At 44.3% G+C, this 12,902-nt stretch overlaps 1 protein-coding gene across 1 annotated transcript; it reads left to right on the forward strand.

Annotated features, from left to right (window-relative positions):
• The first annotated feature begins 960 nt into the window (after positions 1-960).
• LOC308321279 (uncharacterized protein) lies at positions 961-12,597 on the forward strand. Its single transcript, XM_080772118.1, has 7 exons — positions 961-1,026; positions 1,693-1,823; positions 2,553-3,005; positions 4,202-4,888; positions 7,173-7,352; positions 9,560-9,998; positions 11,078-12,597. The coding sequence occupies exons 2-7, from the start codon at positions 1,744-1,746 to the stop codon at positions 11,771-11,773; spliced, it is 2,535 nt and encodes an 844-aa protein (XP_080628244.1). The 5' UTR covers positions 961-1,026; positions 1,693-1,743; the 3' UTR covers positions 11,774-12,597.
• The last annotated feature ends 305 nt before the right edge of the window (positions 12,598-12,902 follow it).

Here is a 12,902-nt window from a genome sequence, read left to right on the forward strand (position 1 = left end):
CTTTATTATCATCTAATTTTGACGATTTGTGTTGAAACTTATCCTTTTTTTGCCAAATTCTTAAACCTTTTTTGAGAATTATTGGAATTAAAAATACTCATTTTGCCGTACTCATTTGGTCATTCTATCCACATTTCTTGGTGAGTAACGTTTGTGACAGATGAAATCATCTTTGAGTGACACATATACTGTCCCCAGAAGCAGGTTAGGCTCTGGGACGCCCAATAACACCTAAGGCAACGTCAAATACCTGACGGGGTGTTTTTCAAGGTTATAACAAATGGAAGCCAATGCATCTGATGTACAATGTGCACAATTAGACGTGTTTGACATACCTGTATAAGAGCAGCTGGGTGAGAAAGAGAATGATGACACAACTCCACTTCAGCTGCCACCCTGCCAAAGGCACCATGGCCGTGTCCCATTGGCTGCTGTCCCCTGCCAAAGGCACCATGGCTGTGTCCTATTGGCTGCTGTCCCCACATGCAGATAGAGATGTCATTACAAGACTAAATAAGAGTGGAACTAGAAAAGGTAAGGTCAGGAACATTTGGACAACATGTGTAGAAGTAAAAATTGCGTTGTTGCTTATATTTGCACGCGCATGGAAACACGCACTTGACGTGTATTACATTATGTCTCATTAATGTAAACACTTGCCAGAATAATATGAAAACCTGCATCTCCCATCAGTCAGTCCGTCAGTCACGCCCAATACAGAATGTGATCTCCATCTCTCTCTCTCTCTCTCTCTCTCTCTCTCTCTCTCTCTCTCTCTCTCTCTCTAAAAAAAAAAAAGTAGGAACAAGTTATGTTTGATTCCAAAACTGTAATCCATAATTTGTGGTGTAGGTATAATTATGTGAATGTGCCAAACAAACGCTGCTGTCACAGAGTTTCAGGGTGGGCCGGATTGATGTCACAGAAAGTTAATGAGACAAAGTTAATAAGACACTCGACACTCCACACAGGTGTGTTTGTGAAGAAGCAGCGTCTTTTCTCTCAGAATCTCCTGTGCAGATGAAGGTAAAATGTCTATTATCTTCACCTGGATGTGAATTCCTAGTGGGAATTTTACATGTTTGATCAATTTGTGTGATTTGTATTATTACCATTGTATAACAGTGTGACTTTAGATGTGTGAAATACTTGAATACGTTGACTGACTGCCTGCCTAAATATGTCTGGTATTTGCCTGTAATATGCCTGCTCGCTTTGCCAAAAAAAATGGCGGGCCGTCGGCATGGAACAAGCTCCCACTGTACCTTCGTCAGGCAGCCTCTGTAGACATTTTTAAAGCTCAGCTCAAGACCCACTTCTACAACATTGCTTTTAATTGATCTTTTATTTTTTATTTTTGTTATTCATGTCCTCACTGTATTGCATTACTGCTTGTTTTTAATGTTGTTGCCTTGCTTTTCTTTTATTCTCCATTTTTCTGTAAAGCACTTTGAGCTGCATTTCATGTCATGAAAGGTGCTATACAAATAAAGTTTTATTATTATTATCATTGCCTGTAAGAGATCCCCTATCCGTTGCCCATTGTGCCCAGTGCTATATTGATTCATAGCCTTACGGTCTATAGCCCATGGAAGAGTGATGCGTTGCTGCCTTGAAGTCTCACTTGTGCTGCACACCACCAACACCACCACCACCACCAGCCCCCCCCGTGCCATTTTTCTTTCAAAACAGGAGCCGTTGGCGAACACACACTGACGTCACCTTCAAGGTCCACCGTTAAGAATGGAGACCAAGTATGCCTTCATCTTCATCTGCATCGTGGCCCTGGTCATCACCGAACAGGAGACCAACATCTTATGGAGGTGAGGGAGGTGGCCTTCATATTGAGATGCAGTGGAAGTTGGTTCCAGTTGTATATACTGTTGTAAACGTGTAAATGTCCAATCGGTTCCTAAACCTGTAAATGTCTAATTGATATGATATAGTAGCCTATACTTTAATGTCAATTCACACTGAAATTTGTCTTGTGCAGGGGCGCTGGAAGGTATTTATACCAGGGGGGGCTGAAGGGCGTGAAATCGCGTCAGAGCACTATATAATTTGGGTCTTATCCGGGTATAATTGGCCTAATAATTACTTTTTTAGGACCTAGTTAACCGAGTTAATCATAATAACAGTATGTGACTCTTATTGTGTTGCTGTTTGGGTTAGATTTCTTTAAACCTGGTGCAGGTGAAAGTAAAACTACAATAGGTTTTTGCTGTCTCGTCATGTAAGTGTCTATCCGTCAACTCACTCGCAGTGCATTCTGCATTCAGCACGCTCTGATAGACTAAGACGGCAGATGAAGATGTAAGGCCCACACATACCCCGGTTTTAGGTGATACCAGACGCGTAACTAGATGCCAGTGGGCCCCGACGCAGGCTGATCAGCGAGTGTCCTTGATGACAGCACAGCACAGCACACCACCACCACCATGGTGATACGGTTACGACCGCGGTCACGGTGGTTGGGAAAACTAGAACGTTTGTTTGTACACTGAATTAGTTTATGTGAAGTGTGAGCTAATAAATCCAACATGTCTCATCAGGGTCTCCGATGAGCTGATCCAGAGACTGACTCAACATCCGACGCCACAAACCCAGCAGGGTCTGCCCTCCGGGGAGCCAGAGGAGGAGGAGGAGGAGGAGGAGGAGGACATCATGGACGCCGACAGCCACAGCGGAGGCCACAAGAACATCCTGATCTTCGCCATGACCAGGACGGGTTCCTCGTTTGTGGGGGAGTTTTTCAACCAGCACGGCGACAATATGTTCTATCTGTACGAACCCCTGTGGCACTTAAAGACAACAAGGTCCAGGCCGGTGCCGGCAGGGACCTACATGGACGTTATCCGGGGACTGTTCCTGTGCGACTTCGCACCTCTGGAAGAGTTCATAAATCCGCTGCCTCTGAACCATGTGACGTCCCAGCTGTTCGGTAGACATTTCAGCGCATCTCTCTGTAAAAAGCCTGTCTGCACTCCAGCGGTCTACGATGAGTGGTATTGCAGATTTGTATAACTTTTGTTTTCACGTAAAGCCAGTATTCGGCCAGTCAATCTATGCCACAAAGGGGCGTGAACCAGAAGATATTGCAATAGTAATGTGATATAATTAATTGGTCCTAATATCCTCCTACATCATATATTAAAAGTTTTCCTTCATGGATTTAGTGGAACATACTTTTTTCCAGGTCAAAAGTTGGGGTACCGTACCATTAACAACCTATATAAGGCCTTTCAATTTCTCTTTATGCTTTAAGTAACATGTGACCTGTCAAACTAGGGGTTTTTCATGATTCTGAATCCATTCCAAGCATTCAGTTTTGCACGAAGAAAAGTCATTGGGCCGTTTTTAGCCCCAAGGAGTGCAAAACTAATGCTTGCAATGGATTCAGAATCATGAAAACCCCCTAGTTCGTCACGTCACATGTTACTTAAAGCATAATGAAATTTAGAAATGTTTTGCCTTACAGTATAGGTTGTTAATGGTACCCCAACTTTCAATCCCTGAATTTACCATGATCCACTAAATATTTCATTCACAATTTTTAATATGTTCTTGAACGATTACTATTGCAATTTTATTTTGGGTCAAACCTTAGATTGACTGGCCTATACGGGCCAGCTGTGTAGAACAGGTTTGGTCTGTTAGTGTTGATTAGTGAAGTTTTTTCCCGCGTTGGCCACAGAAGCGGGGTAAGGTTATACTCTATGCTCAATCTGCACCAGCTCAGTGGCCTTGTGGTTAGAGTGTCCGCCCTGAGACTGCAGAGGTCGGGGTTCAATCCCCGGCCTGGTCATACCAAAGACTTGAAAAGAAATGGGACCCAGTGTCTCCCTGCTTGACACTCAGCATCAAGGGTTGGATTGGGGGCTAAGTCACATACTAGCGTCATGTACAGGGGGTGTACTTGGACATCGAGCTGCCTCACGCTACAGAAACAGGAGATAGGCTCCTTCCCTATGGGCCTCATGGCTAAGCAAGGCTACTTACTTCAATCTGTATAGGCTTTTGAATGTCACCACAAAATTTTGCATATTAGCACATAATTGCTGATTGTTCAGTCCTGTATAGGCTGTGCATAAACTGCAACTCCAGTATGCAACCTTCTGGACTACAGTTATTCAGAGAGTCTTGTTTTGACTCCACACTAAGGACTTACAGCTAGATATGTCCCTCTCCTCTCTTCACCCAGGAAACAGTGTAAAACGCAAAGCTGCGAGCCTCTCAACCTGACCCTGGCGTCCCAATCCTGCCTCACTAAAGAGCACCGCACCATCAAGACCGTCTGCCTGCGCCAGCTAGACCTCCTGCGTCCCTTGGTGGAAGACCTGGACCTGAGGGTCATCCAGCTGGTGCGAGACCCCCGGGCCATCCTGGCGTCCCGCATGGTGGCCTTCCCCAACATCTTCCAGAAGTGGAGGTCGTGGGCGCGGCAGGGCCAGGTGCCCGAGGACGACGATCAGGTGAAGTGGCTGAAGGAGCAATGCGACAGCGTCCGCGCGTCGGCCATCGTGGGTCTGAGCCGGCCTCGCTGGCTGCGAAGACGCTACATGCTGCTGCGCTACGAGGACGTCACCCGCTACCCCATGCAGAAGGCCGAGGAGATTTACAGCTTCGCAGGGATACCGTTCAGTTCGCAGGCCAGGGAGTGGATTTGGAGGAACACGCAGACCACGGCGGCGAAACTCAATATTTGGTCCACCGATAGGAACTCCTTGGAGCAGGTGGACAAGTGGAGGCTTAGCCTGCCGTACGAGCTGGCCCGGGCCGTTCAGATGGTGTGTGGGCCGACCATGGAACTGTTTGGGTACAGCCTTGTGGACGATGAGAAGACGTTGGTCAATAGGTCCGTCAGCCTGCTTGACCCGTTGTACCTGATGTAGAAAAGATTTAAGCAATATTACACGAGAGGGGGTGTTTTAACGTCATTAATGCACGCCTGCGATGCTGAAGGAACGAGCTCCGAAAGCAACACAGAAGTGCATTAATGACGTTCAACCACCCCCTCGAGTGTAATGTTGCAATTATACAACAGTTACCCTTAAAACTGAGAAAATCGCGGAAAAAACATGATGACAGATCTAGTCACTACGACCACGAATGTCCCAAGAAACTAGCTTGCCTAGCCACAGAGTTTTCTGCGCTCTGGGAGAACAGAGCAGCTGAATTATTTGTTTTGATTAGGTGTGGAGTGGTGCTCGTTTGAACCACGGCTAGAAGGCTGTTTCAACCAATTTAAGATTGCTTCCTCGAAATGACCTGTTGTATAATGTGCTTTTAATTGTTGCAGGTGGATTGGTGGCCAAAAGGTGCCGTTTCCACACCCAAACTAAACGGGTCACGAGACAGACACAAGATGAGAATGATGCTTTACCAGTGATCGGACATTTGATCCGCACACAATGTCAAATTATACACACTTACCAGTTATTTGCCTCAATGACACTTTTTCAGGATATAAGGGATACAACATTCATTGTGCCATAATTGTATTGCATATTGTGTACGGTACTGTGTATTGTGGATTTGCACTGTACTGCATGTATTGTTGTATCTGTGCATATAGGACCCCCTCTAACATTAGATGTTGCATCTCAAGTTGTTATTCTCTCAATACATTCTGACGCAAAGCTCACCATCATTATAATCCACAAGACAACCTGTTTATTGTAGAATGGATATATTTGACGATATGGCTTTAAATATTTGACTCAGGTGAAGTTGGCAGTAATGTGAAATTGTATTTTGTGACTAACTTTGGTCTGCCTCGCGGGATATACTGTGCCAAAATCATGTTCTTCATGTCATCAGACATTTAAATGCTATATATATTATTCTTGAATAATCATCATTCTTGGGCCATGCAATTTATGTAAAATATAATGCCATAAAGACTGTTCATTTTATTTGTCAGGTCAAGTGATTTGTACAGTATGTAGAAAAGCTAAGTATCTGGGATACTTAGTAGCCTATTGGCTATGGCGCTGCCTATGCAGGTAGTACTCACTATCAGTTGCTGTCGGGAGAAAACCACCTAACTCCATTTAATTAGAACCACCGGATCTTCAACGTTTTTCAAACCAAGGAAATTAAGCAGGGACCCCCACTATACAGTATACTGTACATATATGCATGATTATGTATTGTGTTACAGATGAAACTTTGTCATAGACTTGTTTGATAGCAGTATATCATTAGTGTTGATGCGTATTGATGATTTAACCACTTAAACAATACTGTCAATACTTAGTAAACTTGCTCTGTACATGGTCTCACGTTGTGAGCTTGTAGATATGCTATTTTTGGCTAAATTATCCTCAGATCAGGGATGCTATGGTTCAAGGTTAACACGGCGACTCCGGAGAATTTAAACAGTGAAAAAAGCTTCACTGCTGAGTATTTCACTAACCTTTGAAGACAGCATGTCTTTGATCTGCTGCGCAGAAAATAGTTTGACGACTGTCATGTTATAATGCCTTATAAACTCATGATAATGCACTATAAACATTTTTGAACTGGGTGCAAGAAATTGATATGTGTTATTGTACCTAATCCTACCTTAATCAGTAAAAGAAAGCAGAAGAAAACAAATAACTATAGAGAATTGTTTGCATATTCTTACCAAGGTTATTACAGATTTGTTTGATATTTAAAGCAGAGCAGAACCGATCACACTGGGACGAGGACTCTAGCTAGGATTAGATTCTTCTTTTGACTTTGAGAGTTTTACTCAACAGATTCTACTTTATTATCATCTAATTTTGACGATTTGAGTTGATTTTTATCTTATCATTTTTGTAACTTGCATTTTTCTGCCAAATTCTTAAACCTTTTTTGAGAATTATTGGAATTAAAAATACTCATTTTGCCGTACTCATTTGGTCTTTCTATCCACATTTCTTGGTGAGTAACGTTTGTGACATGAAATCATCTTTGAGTGACACATATACTGTCCCCAGAAGCGGGTTAGGCTCTGGGACGCCCAATAGCACCTAAGGCAACGTCAAATACCTGACGGGGTGTTTTCAAGGTTATAACAAATAGAAGCCAATGCATCTGATGTACAATGTGCACAATAATTATTAGACGTGTTTGACATACCTGTATAAGAGCATGATGCATGAAAGAGCATGAAAGAGAATGATGACACAACTCCACTTCAGCTGCCACCCTGCCAAAGGCACCATGGCCGTGTCCCATTGGCTGCTGTCCCCTGCCAAAGGCACCATGGCCGTGTCCTATTGGCTGCTGTCCCCTGCCAAAGGCACCATGGCCGTGTCCCATTGGCTGCTGTCCCCTGCCAAAGGCACCATGGCCATGTCCTATTGGCGGCAGATAGACATGTCATTACAAGACTAATAAAGAGTGGAACTAGAAAAGGTAAGGCCAGGAACATTTGGACAACATGTGTAGAAACAAGATGGAAACACGCACGTGACTTACATTATGTCTGATTAATGTAAACACTTGGCCAGAATAATATGAAAACCTGCATCTCCCATCAGTCAGTCCGTCAGTCACGCCTAATACAGAATGTGGATCTCCATAATTATGTGGAGCTGACTATCATCACCTGGATCTCCAAAATGAAGATCAAGAGCCTGACTTCTGATAGCTTTATGTTGTTTGTGAATGATATGTCACGTTCCATCTACGAGGTCATCACTATAGTTCATGTCCTCATCTACCCAGTCTCTCTCTCTCTCTCTCTCTCTCTCTCTCAAACAAAAAAAAAGTAGGAACAAGTTATGTTTGATTAGAGTTTCAGGGTGGGGCCAGATTGATGTCACTGACAACAAGCTCAGATGAGCTCAGTCACTCCACACAGGTGTGTTTGTGAAGAAGCAGCGTCTTTTCTCTCAGAATCTCCTGTGCAGATGAAGGTAAAATGTCTAATATCTTCACCTGGATGTGAATTCCTAGTGGGAATTTTACATGTTTGATCAATTTGTGTGATTTGTATTATTGCCATTGTATAACAGTGTGACTTTAGATGTGTGAAATACTTGAATAAGTTCTTTCTAAATCCATACTACATGTCAAACTTACTGACAGATGATGATGTATTAAAATACGATCTACGAGCTAGTTCACAACGAGTTGCAGCGTTACACGTTGTGAGCTTGTAGATCTGCTATTTTCAGCAGGCCGTGTACAATCTTGCATTACGGCACTATCAAGGCCTGCCAACATATGTTTAATTTGGAAAATCAACTGTAGATTTAGTGGACTTAAATCTTATATTTAGTCTTATCAAATTAGACTAAGGGCTATCTTGCGCTACCCCTTTAGCCTCATCCCTAGAAGGGATAAGGGGGGGAAGGGGCAGTCCCACACTAAAGTGGCTATTTTGGTCACCTGTCTAAATCCCTAAAACACCTCCAAAGCTACCCGTTTCATTATGCATATAGGAGTGGTTTAAGCGTTACAATAATGAAACTAATCACCGTGGCACAGGTCATTGCCTGTAAGAGATCCCCTATCCCAGGGGTATTCAACTAGATTAGGTCGGGGGCCACAGCTGTAGAATGATTGTGTGTGTTTTTGGATTCTACAAATGCATTTTGTGTTCAAACACAAAGATGTATGTAGGCCAGGGGTCCTCAACTAAAAATGCTGAAGGTCCACAAATAATAAGTAATAATAAATAAGTTTTGAATATAAGACCATGGTCCAGTCTCATGCATGCGCAAATAAAATTGCGGGTCGCGGGCCACGTGGGCCCCATGGGGTGGGGCTTCCCCCCTCGCCCCCCACCCCTAGAAACAACTATGCCTGATTACTGTCATTATGATAATCTAGCACTTTATATATCGCGCACATGGAAGAGTGATGGGTTGATGCCTTGAAGTCTCACTTGTGTGCTGCTTTTACCCTCCACCTGACTGCTTTATTCCAGAATGAGTTTTGTCTGTTGAACGACAGTGATGAATGGTGGAGAGCTGAGTGAACAGATTCCTTCAAAACAGGAGCCGTTGCGAACACACACTGACGTCACCTTCAAGGTCCACCGTTAACAATGAAGACCAAGTATGCCTTCAGTTTCATCTGCATCGTGGCCCTGGTCATCACCGAACAGGAGACCAACATCTTAACGAGGTGAGGGAGGTGGCCTTCATATTGAGATGCAGTGGAAGTTGGTTCCAGTTGTATACTGTTCATACTATTTATAATTGGTTCCTATTTACTATCTATCTATAATTTTGCTGGTGAGCCCCTGGAACCCCTTCAAGGACCCCTGGGGGTCCCCGAATGGCCCGGAACCCCCACTTTGAGAACCGTACTGTAATATACATTTTGCAGGTGCAATGAAATTACAATTTGCAGCACCCGACTCAACATAGACAAAAAGTAGAAAGAAATGAAAAGTGACATTTTTGTAGACAAAAATACACTGCACAATTCAACCTGTCAAATCTAAACAATATAAAGTATAGGCCTCTATGTGTGATGGAGATGTAAGGCCCACACATACCCCGGTTTTAGGGGTTTTGTACGCTGATTTAGTTTATGTGAAGTGTGAGCTAATAAATCCAAAATGTCTCATCAGGGTCTCTGATGAGCTGATCCAGAGACTGACTCAATATCCGACGCCACAAACCCAGCAGGGTCTGCCCTCCGAGGAGCCAGAGGAGGAGGAGGAGGAGGACATCATGGACGCCGACAGCCACAGCGGAGGCCACAAGAACATCCTGATCTTCGCCATGACCAGGACGGGTTCCTCGTTTGTGGGGGAGTTTTTCAACCAGCACGGCGACAATATGTTCTATTCGTACGAACCCCTGTGGCACTTAAAGACAACAAGGTCCAGGCCGGTGCCGGCAGGGATCTACATGGACGTTATCCGGGGACTGTTCCTGTGCGACTTCGCCCCTCTGGAAGAGTTCATAGATCCGCTGCCTCTGAACCATGTGACGTCCCAGCTGTTCCGTAGATTTTCCAGCGCATCTCTCTGTAAAAAGCCTGTCTGCACTCCAGCGGTCAAGGATGTGTGGTATTGCAGATTTTTATAACTTTTGTTTTCACGTAAAGCCAGTATTCGGCCAGTCAATCTATGCTACAAACTGACGTGACCCAGAAGATATTGCAATAGTAATGTGATATCGTTAATTGGTCCTAATATCCTCCTACATCATATATTAAAAGTTTTCCTTCATGGATTTAGTGGAACATTCTTTCCAGGTCAAAAGGTAGGGTACCGTACCATTAACAACCTATATAAGGCCTTTCAATTTCTCTTTATGCTTTAAGTAACATGTGACCTGTCAAACTAGGGTTTTTTTATGATTCTGAATCCATTCCAAGCATTCAGTTTTGCACGAAAAAAAGTAATTGGGCCGTTTTTAGCCCCAAGGAGTGCAAAACGAATGCTTGCAATGGATTCAGAATCATGAAAAAACCCCTAATTAGTCACGTTGCATGTTACTTAAAGCATAATGAAATTTAGAAATGTTTTGCCTTACAGTATAGGTTGTTAATGGTTAGGTTGTCCACTGAATATTTCATTCACAATTTTGTATATGTTCTTGAACGATTACTATTGCAATTTTATTTTGGGTCAAACCTTAGATTGACTGGCCTATACGGGCCAGCTGTGTAGAACAGGTGGTCTGTTAAGAGTTGATTAGTGCAGATTTTTTCCGCGTAATCACAGAAGCGGGGTAAGGTTATACTCTATGCTCAATCTGCTCCAGCTCAGTGGCCTTGTGGTTAGAGTGTCCGCCCCGAGACTGCAGAGGTCAGGGTTCAACAGCCAGCCAGCCAGGCAAATTAATTCAGCAGTCTGAAAGCCGTACCGTAGGGAAGCCACAGCGTTTTACAGTAGGCTCTGTGCGGGGTATCCAGAAAGTACCATTGTATGGTTCACTGATCCAGTTAACTTTCCCATAGCTTAGTTCGATTGGCTTATTGGCAGCAATGGAAACAAATATGACACCCCCGGCCTCGTATTTGTTTCCGGTTCAAATTGGCTGCAACCTTCTGGACTACAGTTATTCAGAGAGTCTTGTTTTGACTCCACACTAAGGACTTACAGCTAGATATGTCCCTCTTTTCACCCAGGAACCAGTGTGAGGTCGGTGTTCAAACGCAAAGCTGCGGGCCTCTCAACCTGACCCTGGCGTCCCAATCCTGCCTCACTAAAGAGCACCGCGCCATCAAGACCGTCCGCCTGCGCCAGCTAGACCTCCTGCGTCCCATGGTGGAAGACCTGGACCTGAGGGTCATCCAGCTGGTGCGAGACCCCCGGGCCATCCTGGCGTCCCGCATGGTGACCTTCCCCGACATCTTCCAGAAGTGGAGGTCGTGGGCGCGGCAGGGCCAGGTGCCCGAGGACGACGAGCAGGTGAAGTTTCTGAAGGGGGAATGCGACAGCGTCCGCGCGTCGGCCATCGTGGGTCTGAGCCGGCCTCGCTGGCTGCGGCGACGCTACATGCTGCTGCGCTACGAGGACGTCACCCGCTACCCCGTGCAGAAGGCCAAGGAGATTTACAGCTTCGCGGGGATACCGTTCAGTTCGCAGGCCAGGGAGTGGATTTGGAGGAACACGCAGACCACGGCGGCGAACATCGATCCTTTATCCACCGATAGGAACTCCTTGGAGCAGGCGGACAAGTGGAGGCTTAGCCTGCCGTACGAGCTGGCCCGGGCCGTTCAGATGGTGTGTGGGCCGACCATGGAACTGTTTGGGTACAGCCTTGTGGACGATGAGAAGACGTTGGTCAATAGGTCCGTCAGCCTGCTTGACCCGTTGTACCTGATGTAGCAAAGATTTAAGCAATATTACACGAGAGGGGGTGTTTTAACGTCATTAATGCACGCCTGCGATGCTGAAGGAACGAGATCCGAAAGCAACAAAGAAGTGCATTAATGACGTTCAACCACCCCCTCGAGTGTAATGTTGCAAATTGCAATTATACAACAGTTACCCTTAAAACTGAGAAAATCGCTGAATAAACATGATGACAGATGTAGTCACTACGACCACGAATGTCCCAAGAAACTAGCTTGCCTAGCCACCGAGTTTGCTAGCGCTCTGGGAAAACAGAGCAGCTGAATTATTTGTTTTGATTAGGTGTGGAGTGGTGCTCGTTTGAACCACGGCTAGAAGGCTGTTTCAACCAATCAGATTGCCAGGTGCCGTTTCCACACCCAAACTAAACGGGTCACGAGACAGACACAAGATGAGAATGATGCTTTACCAGTGATCAGACATGTGATCCGCACACAATTATGTCAAATTATACACATTTACCAGTTATTTGCCTCAATGACACTTTTTCAGGATATAAGGGATACAACATTCATTGTGCCATAATTGTATTGCATATTGTGGATTTGCACTGTACTGCATGTATTGTTGTATCTGTGCATATAGGACCCCCTGTAAAATGAGATGTTGCATCTCAAGTTGCTATTCTCTCAACACATAGAGTAGACGCAAAGCTCACCATTATTATAATCCACAAGACAACCGGTTTATTGTAGAACGGATATATTTGACGAAGGGGAAGTTGGCAGTAATGTGAAATTGTATTTTGTGACGTCTATGCTATTCTACGTGTTCTAACTTTGGTCTGCCTCGCGGGACATACTGTGCCAAAATCATGTTCTTCATGTCATCAGACATTTAAATGCCATATATATATTATTCTTGAATAATCATCATTCTTGGGCCATGCATTTTATGTAAAATATAATGCCATAAAGACTGTTCATTTTATTTGTCAGGTCAAGTGATTTGTATAGTATGTAGAAAAGCTAAGTATCTGGGATACTTAGTAGCCTATTGGCTATGGCGCTGCCTATGCAGGTAGTACTTACTATCAGTTGCTGTCGGGAGAAAACCACCTAACTCCATTTCGTGTTTGATTATTATTCTTTTTTGCATTTTT

Source organism: Protomyctophum bolini (genome assembly GCF_963924005.1).
Source record: "Protomyctophum bolini genome assembly, chromosome: 9".
In the NCBI taxonomy this organism is placed as follows: domain Eukaryota; kingdom Metazoa; phylum Chordata; class Actinopteri; order Myctophiformes; family Myctophidae; genus Protomyctophum; species Protomyctophum bolini.